The sequence below is a fragment of the Stigmatopora argus genome, chromosome 22, assembly GCF_051989625.1.
Source record: "Stigmatopora argus isolate UIUO_Sarg chromosome 22, RoL_Sarg_1.0, whole genome shotgun sequence".
Taxonomy (NCBI): Eukaryota; Metazoa; Chordata; class Actinopteri; order Syngnathiformes; family Syngnathidae; genus Stigmatopora; species Stigmatopora argus.
The window spans coordinates 9892111-9905555 of NC_135408.1; the positions used below are offsets into that span (position 1 = coordinate 9892111).

Sequence of the window (13445 nt, forward strand, 5' to 3'; positions counted from 1 at the left end):
AATAATAGAAATAGAAACACTTCCTAGTGTCTCAAAGTGACAATTTAAAGTTGACCCAAAAGTATGCACCTGATTGTATACCATTAATTGGCAATATACTGTGAAATAATCTTGAAAAGTAATCAAATAATGTTTCAATCTATGACATCACCTTCAATCCGTGTCATGGCCATGTCATTGATACCTTCCATCCACATCACAACCATCGGTTTCAAAACCATGCATCTTTGTAATAGGGTATGTCCTTTGTTTATATGTTTATATGTAGCCTTTAACATCATCAGTATGACCACCATCATCGGTGTCACTGTCGCGCTGCATCTTTGTAACAGGGAATTTGTATGTCATGAAATCTTGCCCTAAGTAAACTATTCTATATATGTACTATAAAGAGGTGAGGATGAGATAATAGAGTATAATAGTAATCACAAATGTCAGAAACAAAATGCACAGTTTATTATACATTTTATTTAATTTATATGGCTTTGAATGACTGCAATGTTCCAATTGTGATGATGAGAAAATCCCTTTCAATTCAAGACCTGAGGCTATGACATCCTGCACATATTGTAAGACAAAAAGCTGCAGTTGCGGTAAAATAAACTTATTAATATTTTAGTGCTTTTCCTACTAAGCTGTATGCATTTTCTATGACAATGGCATTCTCAACCCGTCAAATATTGACTGAAATTGAAAATACAAGCCGAGAAATCATATGCATTTGCGCAAGGGTAAGTTAATTCTTCTATTTGTCAATAACAAGCATAATTGTACACTAGCTGCCACTCAGTATTATAGTGTAAGGTTAACAGTTGAAGAATTTCCAAACAATGTTGCAGCTATCAAATGGTTTCAAGTAATTTGAGCAAATAAAGATAACTGTGATATGATAAACAATATCATCTTCCTGATTTTGCATCAACATTCTTCTATATATATACTGTACATGATTTGCCCGTTTCACAATACCTGTTTACACTTTCCAAACAGAAATACACTTAACGCAAGGCTGGGACGAGGGGATACATTTAAACATGAGTTACAGAGTACAGCTCTTAGCTTAAATAGAATTTAAGACGAGGACGCGAAAACAAATTACCGTAACTCAAAAGACTCACTTACATAGTGTACTTAGATTGCAAGAGGCTTATTGGGAAAGCACATGACCGCCAGACACACAAAGAAGAACGTAACATCTAACAAACCCGACGAATATTTGCTGATAAATACAAAATATTTGATAGCTTACATTTCAAGAGCATCTTTGGGCAACATTGATATAAATAAGCAAAAAGGACTTACTCATTTTCACTATCTTTGCCCTTTTTGTAAACTTCTTGAGTCTCCTCTTTTTGTGTGGGTCGAAAACTCCACATGGAAAGTTTCATCCCCGTTCTGTCATTTGTCTTTGCGGGATTCCAATCTGTATTCAGTCCACATGTGGTTTCAAGAGCAAAGACTAGATCCAGTGCACACTTAGCCCTCTTATTTTGAATATGTTAATATTATTTTCTGTTGTTCTACATCACATTCTCAAACAGCTGCATGGAACTCATCATGATCTCATCCTGAGAGGAGACAAAACGTGACCATAAAAAATGAAAACATACCTGTAAATAAATATAGACTTGTTGGAAGAAAACATACCTCTTGGCAGGCTATTACAAACTCATCTAAAGTTACCACTCCATCTTTGTTTTTGTCCATTTTCTGTGGGGGGGAAAAAAGGAAATGGAGATTAAAAAAAGGCATGCATCACTATGGCGATAGAATATATTTAACTGTATTTTTTAAAAATAAAAATGAGATAAAATTGAACTTTCTAATCATCATTTAAACAGAATGCTTTGCTTTAATAGAGATCACATTTGCTTGGTAATGGCTCACTCATATTACCATTGAAATGACTTTTGTTGCGATTATTATGACTATTTGATGGTCTTTTTCTGTGACCGGACGTTTGGTCGCCGGACTTTTGGTCGCCGGACGTTTGGTCGCCGGACATTTGGTCGCGGACGTTTGGTCGCGGACGTTTGGTCGCCCGGACCCAAACAACCGGCGACCAAACGTCCAGCGACCAAAAGTCTGGCGACAAAACAAGGTAAAACAACACGGTCTACGCATGAATAAAAGCCAACAATGGCCATGAGCAGTTTCACTGAGCCGACGTGTGAGTGTAGAAGAGTTTGTATGTACATGCGTTGTCCCTTTAAGAAGCTACAGTCAGTCAGTCAGGGTCTTAACAAGTTCTCCAACAAAAAACAATAAAAGTACGGGAAATTTTGAGCTTTTCTTTAGCCTAATAATTAATAGGGCATTAAGTATGACTAAATAATAATTCACAGTTTGTATTTAGGGAATTTGAGCAACAATTTTAAATGGTAATTATCAATAACCTTCCGGGCGACCAAATGTTCGGTGACCAAAAGTCCGGCGACCAAACGGCCGAGTACCGTCTTTCGTGACCGGACGTTTGGTCGCCGGACTTTTGTCTTTTTCATGGCAAATGCATCGCTAAAGTCACCTGAAAAAAAGCATCCACATGCTGCTGTGGCACATCTCCCTTGAGCACAGGGTGCGTGTACTTGCCCATCATGTCATAAATGGCCTTCACTATCTCTGTCATTTCCTAGAAGCAAAGACAATACAAAAATGCACTTGATCTTCTATTAAACAAGGAACCAAATTTTGGAGTGAATTAAAAATGGGGTTCTGGAGCAACAAATTAAAAGTCATCATAGAGACGCTAAACTTGAATAAAAAAAATAATGAACCTCTCTGTTTATGTAGCCATCTCTGTTAATGTCATAAAGGTGAAATGTCCATTCAAGTTTTTCCCTCAAGGTTCCCCTCAGAAGGATAGACAAGCCCATGACAAAGTCCTGAAAACCATCAAAAAATAAAAATAACATTACTGAGCACAAAACAGCTGAATATTCTTTGCAGTTTTTACCTTAAACTTAATGGAGCCATTTTTGGTGGTGTCAAAGGCATTAAAAAGGTAATGCGCGTACATGCTTGCATCTGCAAGACGAGAAACCAAACCATGTGAGTCCCGTTCTCCAAAACCCGAGCCATGACGAAAAAGAATTATTACCTCCGTGTGGAAAAAACTGCGCATAAATGTGTTTAAATGTCTCCTCGTTGACGACGCCGCTTGGACATTCCTGTCGTAAAGATGGAAAGCTTTAACGGCAAATGGACGCCACCACTGAATTTATGGAAGAAAGATGATGATTACATTTTTGAAACCACGGTAGAGAATCTGGAGCTCTTGCTTGCAGAAGTTAGTTTGAGATTCCAGTTGTTCGAGAGCTTCTGGTCTGTGGCACACTGTTGTCATCTCCAGGTCGTCGTCCATTTTATCTGCAGAGAAAACGGCAATTTGGATTGGTCACCATTTCAAATAGTTCCATTTTATGCCTTGAAGAATTAAAAAATAAACACTGGAAACTGTATGACTACTTATGTAACAGCAATGGTTCTGTGAATACATGTTAAATTTAAATATAAACGACAAAAAGGATTGATAGAGAAAACGAAATACCAATGGTAGAACAAAATCCAAAAATCTAACCGTGAACAAATATAAATAAGGCAAAAAGACACGTAAAACATTGATTTTTTCCCCCATTTTTTTTCTATTTCACATGAGAATGTCACTGTTTTCACTAAATATTAAGGTGAGTAATAATCAAAGCATAATACAAACAAATTAACTAGTGAACAATATTCATCTCAATCTTGAAGTGAAGTCAACATAGCTGCTGGCTTTGAATTCATTTTAATCATTGAATACTGTGCTTGCTTTTTATAAAGACTGTGATTTAAAAAAAAGCAAAAATTGATGTTCATTAGATGTGTTGGGTAGATTAAAAAAAGGAAAAAAGAGTGTTAGGAAAACAAATCACAGCTTGAAGGTTATGTGACAAACCTTACTGACATCAGAAACATGATGAGTTATTTCCTGTCGCACAGCCTTGAGGACATGATGTCTTTAAATAGCTTTGTTAACGTGTCACCCACAAGCCAAACAAAAATGACCCCAAAGAAAATCAAATATCAATCATAATCGCTACTTTTAGTGTCTGTGCAAATCTTGCTAACATTCAAATAAGCATAGTGATGGAGAAAACATATCAGATGTTAATAAACACCCAGAAGAAGAAAAAACCTCACTTGCTAACCCATTGACTGTACGAGACGTCCAATTTACTCAAAGCAGTCACTGCCAGCCTCCCAGTTCAAATTGGACATCTTCTGATAAAATCATTTAAAAGGATAAAAAAATAGAGCAAACACCGATCATCATCAATGGCACTGAAATATTTAATGACAGTGATATAGGTATATTTTATTCTGACATTATTTGTTCATGCCTCTCCTATGCCCCTTCAACACAGTCTCCATGACAACAGGCTTTTCGAGAGAGAGAGAGGTCGTATCATATGTGAGCTGGATTTTAATTCACACGCGATGCTCACTCCTCAATTTTGCCTTTTTCCCCCTAAACGGAGGTGCCCACGCTTGCCCACCCACCTCCCCGACGGCTCTCCGAGACCATCGTTAAGGAGTCACGGACGTTGATGTTGCTCCGCACTCGTGTACAAGGACATCCTACTTGATAGCAAAATGTAATCTCTCCATCAAAAGCGGCATCCGGGAGATGAAATGAAGCTTAAACACAATCAGCAAGGTCGCCTCACCTCGTACGTAAAACATCACCGTTTTTATTGGCACTATTTTTTTTCCTTTATAATATCTCATGAATAGTATGCAATGATTGCACCACTATACTATTTGGGTCTATTGAGAGAAACACTGTTATCATTCTGCTCACTAAGCACATGTTGCGCTTGTGCAGTACAAAACAATAACCAGACTTCCATAAATGTCCATTGTTTTTTTTTTCTAATGTCGCCATACCTCTCGTGGGTCTTCTCTGCTTGGTTTGCATGGTCAAAGTTCCCACCACTGCGCCCATGTTGTTGTCACCGTGGTAACCCGGACGGTATCCTTAATATTCCTCCGGTTTGCAAGTGTCGGCTGCTCGCTCGCTCACTCGGTCTTTGTAGCCGTTCACAAGTGGTGGATGTTTTGGGAGGGATCTTCTCTCACAGCTTTGTTTGGCCGAGGGCTGACTCTCCTCTTGGCGACGATCCTCTTGGATTTCTCATTTCATTCGCAAACGCGCACACACACTCGCAATCTGCTCCCTCGTGCCACTCCCTCAACTCATCTGTCAGCTTGTCCCCCCTCTTTCCATTTCCCTGCCTCCTCGTGGCCTTCGTGTGGTTGTGATTTGCTGCCATGCTGATGCACAACTCCGCTTGGGAGTGATATTGATATGTACTGCATTACAAGTCATCATCAAATGCAGGCAAAGCCGGTCAGTTTCTTTTGGAGAAAAGGAATATTTTGGTTTTGTTGACGTTGCTTTAGTCCGGGAGTGTCAAACGCATGGTTGTTGTGCCTGAAAGGCAATTTCTAGCTCATTCAAACAGAATCAAATGCTTTTATGTATTTCATTTTTCTTTTCCTATCCGCAGCCACATTCGTTCTTTTGACCCCTGCAGTCAAAATGACTTATCCATGAACCATAAAATGCCTCAAAATCAACAGAATGTAACCCATAAATGCCCAAAAGTGAACAGAATGCAACCAACAAACAGGAAGAAACCTGTAAATTCTCCCAAAATCAAGAGGAAATCACCCCAAATTTGTACAAAAAGTCACCTATAAGTACCCTAAAATGAACTCTGCCACTGTAAAAGATAGATATGTATTCAGCAGGGGTGTGTATTGTATCATATCTGGCGATACGATTTGCATCATGTCGCAATTCGATCCCAATTAATCACGAAAACCCCTTTCTGATAGGCTTTATAGTCTGTCTTGATGACCAGAGGCAAAACAAGCACTGCATGGAGAAAACTCGCATTGCAATTCCCTCGACATATGTTTGCCATCTCCAACCGCATTTCATGGTGTAGAGGGACATGCCAAGGTTACTGCAGTGCAGTCTATAACTTCATTATCTTTTCATTAGCTTCTCAAGAGCTCATGAGCTGCAAAACAGCAGCAACAAATTGGCCATCTCATCACACCGAGCCTTCCTCAAAAAGCACCAAGCAGAGAATCAGTAGCGATTCAAAGGGATTGGACAACTATTTCCATCAATGGAAGCCAATGACTTAAGGGGGTGTCAAACTGGAGGGCCCAGGGCCAGATCCGGTTCACCAAATCGGTTTTTTTGTGGCCCGCCAAAGTGAATCATGCAGACCAAATCAACTTCATGTTTTTCACTAAAATCAAATGCATGTAAAATTTCCATTAGCCAGCAATTGGCGAATACTTACCATTTGTTTTTCATTTTAAATGTGAACGGAATGTTAAAAATTCTAAAGAATTTGTTTAGTTTCAATAAAAAAATAGAGAATATTTACCAATGCACCATTTTTTATGATTAAAAATTGAAAATAAAAATGAAATACATGTATATATAGACAATTATCATTTTTTATATATATATAAAAAACAAATTGTACTAAATGAAGTAGTTTTTCCAGCTAATTAAAGGCAACAAAACATACCTCACTCAAATGTGAACCTCCCTAAACTCACTGTCTTAAGAATATTTAATATAACTTCCTCAATTTACTTGGACTGCTATGCACTTAACATCTATCGCTCTCAATGATATCTAATGAGTTCAAATGTAGTCTCCCCAAAACTCTAAATACAACTATTCTGCAGAAAAATAAAAATGTGAACACAGAGCGCTGCAAAAAAATGCGGAAGAGATGGAAAGGATAAAAATAAATCACTCTTATCCGTTATATAAAACCAAGCAGTGGGGTGATGTAAAAAAAAAAGAAAAGCAGTGAAACACCACCGTTCCAATACGTTGCTTTTATAGCCAGAGCCAGAAGAATGTGTGAGAATAATCCGGTTAAGAGTACAATACAGCATCAATCTTATATGACCTCAGGCGTAGTCAAGGCTTTATGCAAAACACAAACCAGTGAGTCGCAATTTTTTGTGTTGCAGTGTGTAAAGCGATGAAGTCTGTTTAAAGTTTAGCGTCCTTGGGGTCCCTTGGAAGACATGTTATAAATCTAAGTTATTATTATAAATGGCTTATAAATGCTGCAGTGTATTTTCGCCCTGTTGCTGTGGTTATATTTGCGGAAAAAAAATCAATTTATCTTAGTTAGGTGTTACTACAAATGACAAAAAACTGTTGTATTCTTTCCCATCTGATGTAATTTAATAGCTAAATTAGTTTTGTGTGATTTGTTGTATTATTGTTCGCCATGGCGGTTGAAAAGGATGCATTTGTATGACTCAGCATCTTTAGGTTTCATCATTTTGGGGTTTCCACATATGCATATGTTCGCGAAATTGGAAAAGAATTTATAATTTTTGGGGGGCGGTCATTCGAGTGTAAAATTGAGGTTTTAGGGTCACAAAGGTTAAACCGTGAGATTCGATTCTTTTTAGCCTTGAATGTTTAAGTGAGGGAGATGAATAATTCATTTTACATACTGTGAAATACATGAACGAGTTTGTTTTAAATGAAAAAGGTTTAGGTGCAATGCATAAAATGTTGCATTTGTAGAGTAGTGGTACCTTTAGCAAGGCTTCCTGAAAACAATCTCTGAACATACTGGACCAACTTGAGCACTCCCTGTTGACAGCGAGTGGTACAGCCAGCCATCCTTGGATACAATCAGATGGATTTTGAAGTTTTTTGGGGAATAAAAAAGAGTTGCTGGATCTCAAAAGCCGCCACAGTCTTTCATTTGTTATTTTATGGAACAAATATGTAATGTCTCAGAGAGAGTTAGTCGTACACTCCAAACTGGTCAAAGAAGAGCATCATCCATGAGATAATTTCCAAGAAAAAATTAAAAAACTGGATTCTGTTTCTGTCCAGAGCAATCCGCAAATAAAAATGCCCCAGAAGTTCCTTTCCCTAATGTCCACTGTGCCAGAAAATAAAGACCCAAACTGTGGTGATGTCGAAAAGACAAAGCTGAGAAAAGAGCTCCAATGGTGCTGAAGAAAAACTGTGAAAATAGAAAATAGCAATCTGGAACAGAGAGCGACAAAGTAGTGCCTGCCTTACAGTCAGTTCTGCTCTCTGGAAAAAATATCTATTTACTTACATGGTTGCAGTTTTATCTCTAGTCCTGATTCTCCTTTTATTTGATATCTCCAGCCTCTTTGAACTAGATGCCTCAAAGGATGTTTTTGGAAGATCTCTCTCCTCTGGTGCATGGAGCAGATTTGGACTTTAGAATGCCAACGGGCACTTAAGCACCCCCTCTCGAACTCTACATGATCCCTCCTCCTCTCTTACAGTACATCTGAACACCCTCCTTCTGCATATAATTTGTGATTTTTTAAAATAAAGTGAGCCTTTGTTACACAGGAATGTGATATATAATTAGAGTTTTTACCTCAATTGTCCCAGCAATGGATGATCTCCATCCATTATTAATAAATTATATAATTATTATTATTTTTGTTGAATGGTGTCTTTTAATCTGACAGGAAAGTACCCCGAGATACATTATTGTATATCATATATTTTCATTAGTTAAATGGATTATCCTCAACAATTGTCATTTAGTGCTTCACTAAACATTCATTTTTATTCCAGAATAGTGAGGCACTGTAGCAAATAGCTGTTGAGAAATTAAAAACATTTTTATCCCTCACCACCTACACTAATACACCTACTGTTAACGATTGCATAATGTAAGGATGGAATTCAACACTTCAACTCCATTTACACAACACATATGCAAATCAATATAATTATGGGATGAAGAATCCTAAAATAACATGCTTGCATTTTATTCTACTGACTACTTACATTTTATTAGAATAATTTATTTTCCCTTTAAGGTGTTTTGTGGTGTTTGTGGAAGGAATTGTTTGCCGTGAAACATTGTTCATGTGAGAAAAATATAGTTTTGCACAATAGTGTGTTTCTCCTGTGTTTATTTATTGAGTTTAAGGGCTGAAAATTCAATAATATACTTGTGAAACGTTTTATTCTGAGTCAATTTATCAACTGCTGCCATCTTATGGTCAGATATGGACTGTGTTTGTTACATGCCTAAATAACACAAGTAGTAATATCATTTAAAAAAAAATCTGGATTAATTCTGTGCCATAAATGTAATATGTTTTGGATTAAAATATTTTTTAAAACTGTATTAAAACTCATTGGCTGCCATTGACAGTGCTAGACGTCCAATTCATTTGCACTGGGAGGGGTATAATTCAAATGAATTAAACTCATTGACTTTCTTTTACAGTTCTACATACATTCATATGTCCAAAAATAAATCAAATAAGAATTATACGGCTATCTGAAAATTTAGTTTCAAAACATTTCAGTTCAGCTATTTATCTTTTCTGAACAAGTTGTAATTTACACCATAAAACACCATTTGACTCAGCTGAATTTGTTGGGCAAGTCCAGTAGTACATTAAAAATGGTAGTAGAACAAAACCACTAATAAGGCTAGAAACAAAAAGCTATAAAATGGAGATTTATACGAGCTTTTGTTCCACAAGCAACTTGTTTGTTGCTATAAAAAAGGCACGGCAAAGAACGTCTTTCTACACGGCGGAGTCAATGTTTGGCGTGTCACACGTCCACATGCTCGGAAGCTCATCATAAGCATAAAAAAAATGACCTTGACGTCACTGTTTGACACAGGCGTCATGTTTTGGAGCGCCGCGAATGAAGTTCTTCCAGATGTTTTCAAGTCATCTAGACATAAATCAGTCACGAGCGCTTTTATTTTTAGTTCAGCTTTTGCTCGGCGGTTGCAGACCTTTCCCAAAGTCACGAACAATTTAGGCCATGTCAAGTGATGTCACTTTTGTCCAATCTAAAGTAACATGAACGAGCCCTTGATGCATTCCAAAAAGGGGCAAAAAGACCACCACTGCACCAACTTCTACCTCAAATACGGAGATTGATGGCATGTTTGCAGCTGTGCTGGAGTGAGAACAGAAAAACGAGAGGAAATTTATCAAGCTGTCAAGGGCAGAAAGTAGAAAAATGGAGTAAGAAATTAAACTACAACAACAAAAAGAACTTCAAATAACTGATAATAATACTGCAAATTCAAATGAGTTATCACTAATAGACATCCATGAAAATGTATTCATTCCCTGCCTATCACCGTCAGTGGTATTTAAACATAAAACAAGGCTGAAAAGTGGACAAACTATTGGTTAAGCCTAAAATTGAAAATAAAGAGTCAGCAGAAAAACGGGAAAAATGATGATTGCCATATTTTCCCACGAGAAGAGCTGACCCCGAGGTCACCCCGACGCAAAAGTCAACACACCCCAAGTTAGTTTACTGCAGCAGTGACGTTTTCATGTCAGCATTATGAAGGCCTTTGGTAGGAAGTGGAGTCTCTCTTTGCTCTTTAAAATGTTTACCGCAGCAATAAAAGATTCCAATTTGAGGACGCTAAAGTGATTTACGACCGTTTCTTCGCACGGTCGCCAATGACGGAAGCGCACTTAAATGCTGCAAGGCTAGTTTGAAAAAGACAATAGGCAAATAGTTGAGATTTGACAGTTGGAAACATTTATAGTTTGCCATCTATTTTAGGAGGCATAAACATTTTTCTTGATAGAATAGTGCAATTTAATTTATTGTTTCCAAAATAAAAACATGAACTTTTGTCACTTTTCGGAAAAAAAAATATTTTCAAGAGTGAAACAGCCATTTGTCTTATTTCTAAGAAAGTTAAACAAATATTTTATTTCTTCTAGTATATAGGGAAATTGCTAAATCAACTTTTTTTTTATTGAATAGAATCATTCAGTTTTTTTAATTAACTGTTAGCCTGCCATTCAAATCAAATGTGACACAGGTCTATTTATTTTAAATTATCAAAGAACTACATCATTTTTTTAGCGAAGTATGCTTTTTTATATTAATTGTATACCCGTAGCTGTCGTATTTATTATCGATTTTAGGACAGGAAGGTTCATTCCATGTGTTTTTTTTATCAAAAAGCTATCAAGTCTTATTTAGGTTTTATTTTTTGTCTGCCTACAAACTTGCACTGTCAAATTGTACAGTACAGTTTGAAGCCATCTGATTGGCCCGTACCTCGACCTGGCATTTATCACTCATTTTTTTGGCTGACTGATTCACCTTCAGCGTTCGTTCGTTCTTTCGCCAGGCCAACTTTACACTTGCTGGATTTTCAAGGACGCTGACTTTACAAGGAGCCCAGGCCCAAGCGTTCTTGGAAGTAATGACTTCCAGACCCTAGACTTGTACCGCATACCCCTGTCAGGTCATGTCATCCATGGAAGAAGGCAAAGAAGGCGAACGTTTACGACGGAGAAGCTTTATCAGGACCTTGGATTTACATCCCGGTTTTAAGTGGTGCATAACCGCAAATACGCTCAGGAAAATGCCAAGGGGCTTTGATTTTCTTTTGATTGAACGGCGGTCAGGAGCTGAAAGGGGTCAGCTGAGTTTCGGGTTTCGCGGCGGAACCCCCCCTCACCTGCCAACAGTAACAACATGCTTTCATTACGCCGAACCCCGGCGGACACCAGCTCGCTCAAATTTAGGTCAACTACCAAAGATTTTTTGGGATTCTGTGATTTAGTCACCAAGAAGGAACCCCCCCCCGGGAAGGCTGCTATTGATGGCGATAAATGTCCGCTGTATTTTTACGGGGAGGACTGGCAGCGATTCGGATGAATTGGACACCGAAACCTGAACTGTCGCCGTCAATGGCAGCCAAGGAGAGAACAATCCAACTACTTTGTTCACCTTAAACTCATTTTGCTGAACGTTGACATCACGTCTAGCCTGGAAATAATTTTGCAATACCTTCGAACGGTTAATAAAAATTAATTACAGATAAATCTTGGAAACGGTTATCTGATTGGCAGAGTCGGCCATTTTCCGAGTAACCGGGATTTTGTGAACCTAAAGTGAGCCAAGGGGAGGTTTTTTTTTGTTTAAGGGAACCTGGGGGCCTGCAATCTTTCTCCTTAAGCTCCCTGATTGCTTCAACACATGCAGGAAGGAGCGCTTCGACGGCCGGTCAACTAAGCATCCGCACGCGAAACCGCGTGCCTTGATGTCAACCGAGCTTGACGGAATGCAGAGATACTGACCCAAAAAACAAAAAAATGCGTTTTTGTGGCTCGGCCTGACATGCCGTCCACGAGGAGTTTCAACATCGTGCATGGATTTGAACAAATGGCTTAAGCCAGGGGTGTCAGACTTGGGTTGGTTCGCGGGCCGCGTTAACGTCAACTCGATCTCATGTGGGCCGGACCATTTTAGATATAATATTTAGATTTTTTTAATACATGAATTAAAAGAACTGGATTAAAAGCCCTGAACAATGTTTATTTTAGCTTTTTTATATATATATTTTTTTAGATTTTACAAAATGATTTTTGAACTAAAAAACTGAAAAAATGGATTAAAAAATGACAATTATTGATTTAAAAGGGGGAAAATCAGGAAATTTAATATACATCTATACTCTTCATTTTAATTTGATCCTAAAACAGAAAGTCAGCACTCATGATTTACTTTCCCGGGCCACACAAAATGATGCGGCGGGCCAGATTTGGCCCCCGAGCCGCCACTTTGACACGTGGCGTAAGGCATTTCAGGGCGTTGGGATCTCAACGCGTTGCCGTTTCGTGGGGCAGTAGCAAGTTTGCAGCACAACGGAAAAAGCAAATGTTATGATGGATGACGCAATCCCGGCGGGGTGTTCGCTTGTAGAGCGCCGCCTCAGGTTGACTCAGACCTCGAGACGGTCCAGCAGTTGTCTGAAAGAGCCGCCGTGGAATGCCTGAGATCATCCCTCTGCAAAGTGAGAAACTGGGTGACTCACTTTCGAGACGACTCAAACAATGAGAGAATCCAAAAAGGGACCATTGCAAAAGACTCATGGGCCACTTAAGAGGCTCCGTCGGATGAGGTCGTCGTACTTGTCGAGGCCTGAACGCTGACAAACGTTCTGTTTTCTCCACTTTTAATGCTAAATCAGAAGCGCCCGCCTAACAACAGAGAATATTTTTTTTACTCACTACCGACCAATGAAGGGAAAGTCACTCACAATCAAAGGTTTTGCTTTCCAAACAAATAGAACAATAAATCAACCCTGACATACGAGACCAACTGCTGTCCAGACAAGTAGCATTTTCATTCCTTCCCCTTCTTCTTTCTCCGTTTCAACTTCGTATAGTTTAGTGTCAGTGTTTGACGAGGGCGAAAGGGCACTTTGATGCTTTTGTAGTGAGAAATAACAAAGTGGAAGTGGTTAGTTTACTGTGTTTTACATAGTTCAGCACCTCTATTTACTGCACACTGCTGGTGTTTATTACGGGCAGGCCAAATTGACTGCAAATGTTTT

At 38.5% G+C, this 13445-nt stretch overlaps 1 protein-coding gene across 2 annotated transcripts; it reads right to left on the reverse strand.

The window, feature by feature from the left end:
- Positions 1–448: 448 nt before the first annotated feature.
- Positions 449–7776, reverse strand: kcnip1b (Kv channel interacting protein 1 b). 2 transcript variants are annotated; one of them, XM_077591451.1, is made up of 8 exons: positions 7633–7776; positions 3242–3366; positions 3098–3167; positions 2954–3024; positions 2775–2882; positions 2525–2629; positions 1648–1710; positions 449–1568 (listed from the first exon to the last, which is right to left on the reverse strand). In XM_077591451.1, exons 1-8 carry the CDS (start codon positions 7718–7720, stop codon positions 1521–1523), a joined length of 678 nt encoding a protein of 225 aa, XP_077447577.1. In that variant the 5' UTR covers positions 7721–7776; the 3' UTR covers positions 449–1520. The 2 variants fall into 2 exon arrangements, with proteins under 2 accessions (XP_077447577.1, XP_077447578.1); XM_077591452.1 differs by lacking the exon at positions 7633–7776 and adding an exon at positions 4927–5053.
- Between the last annotated feature and the right edge of the window lie 5669 nt (positions 7777–13445).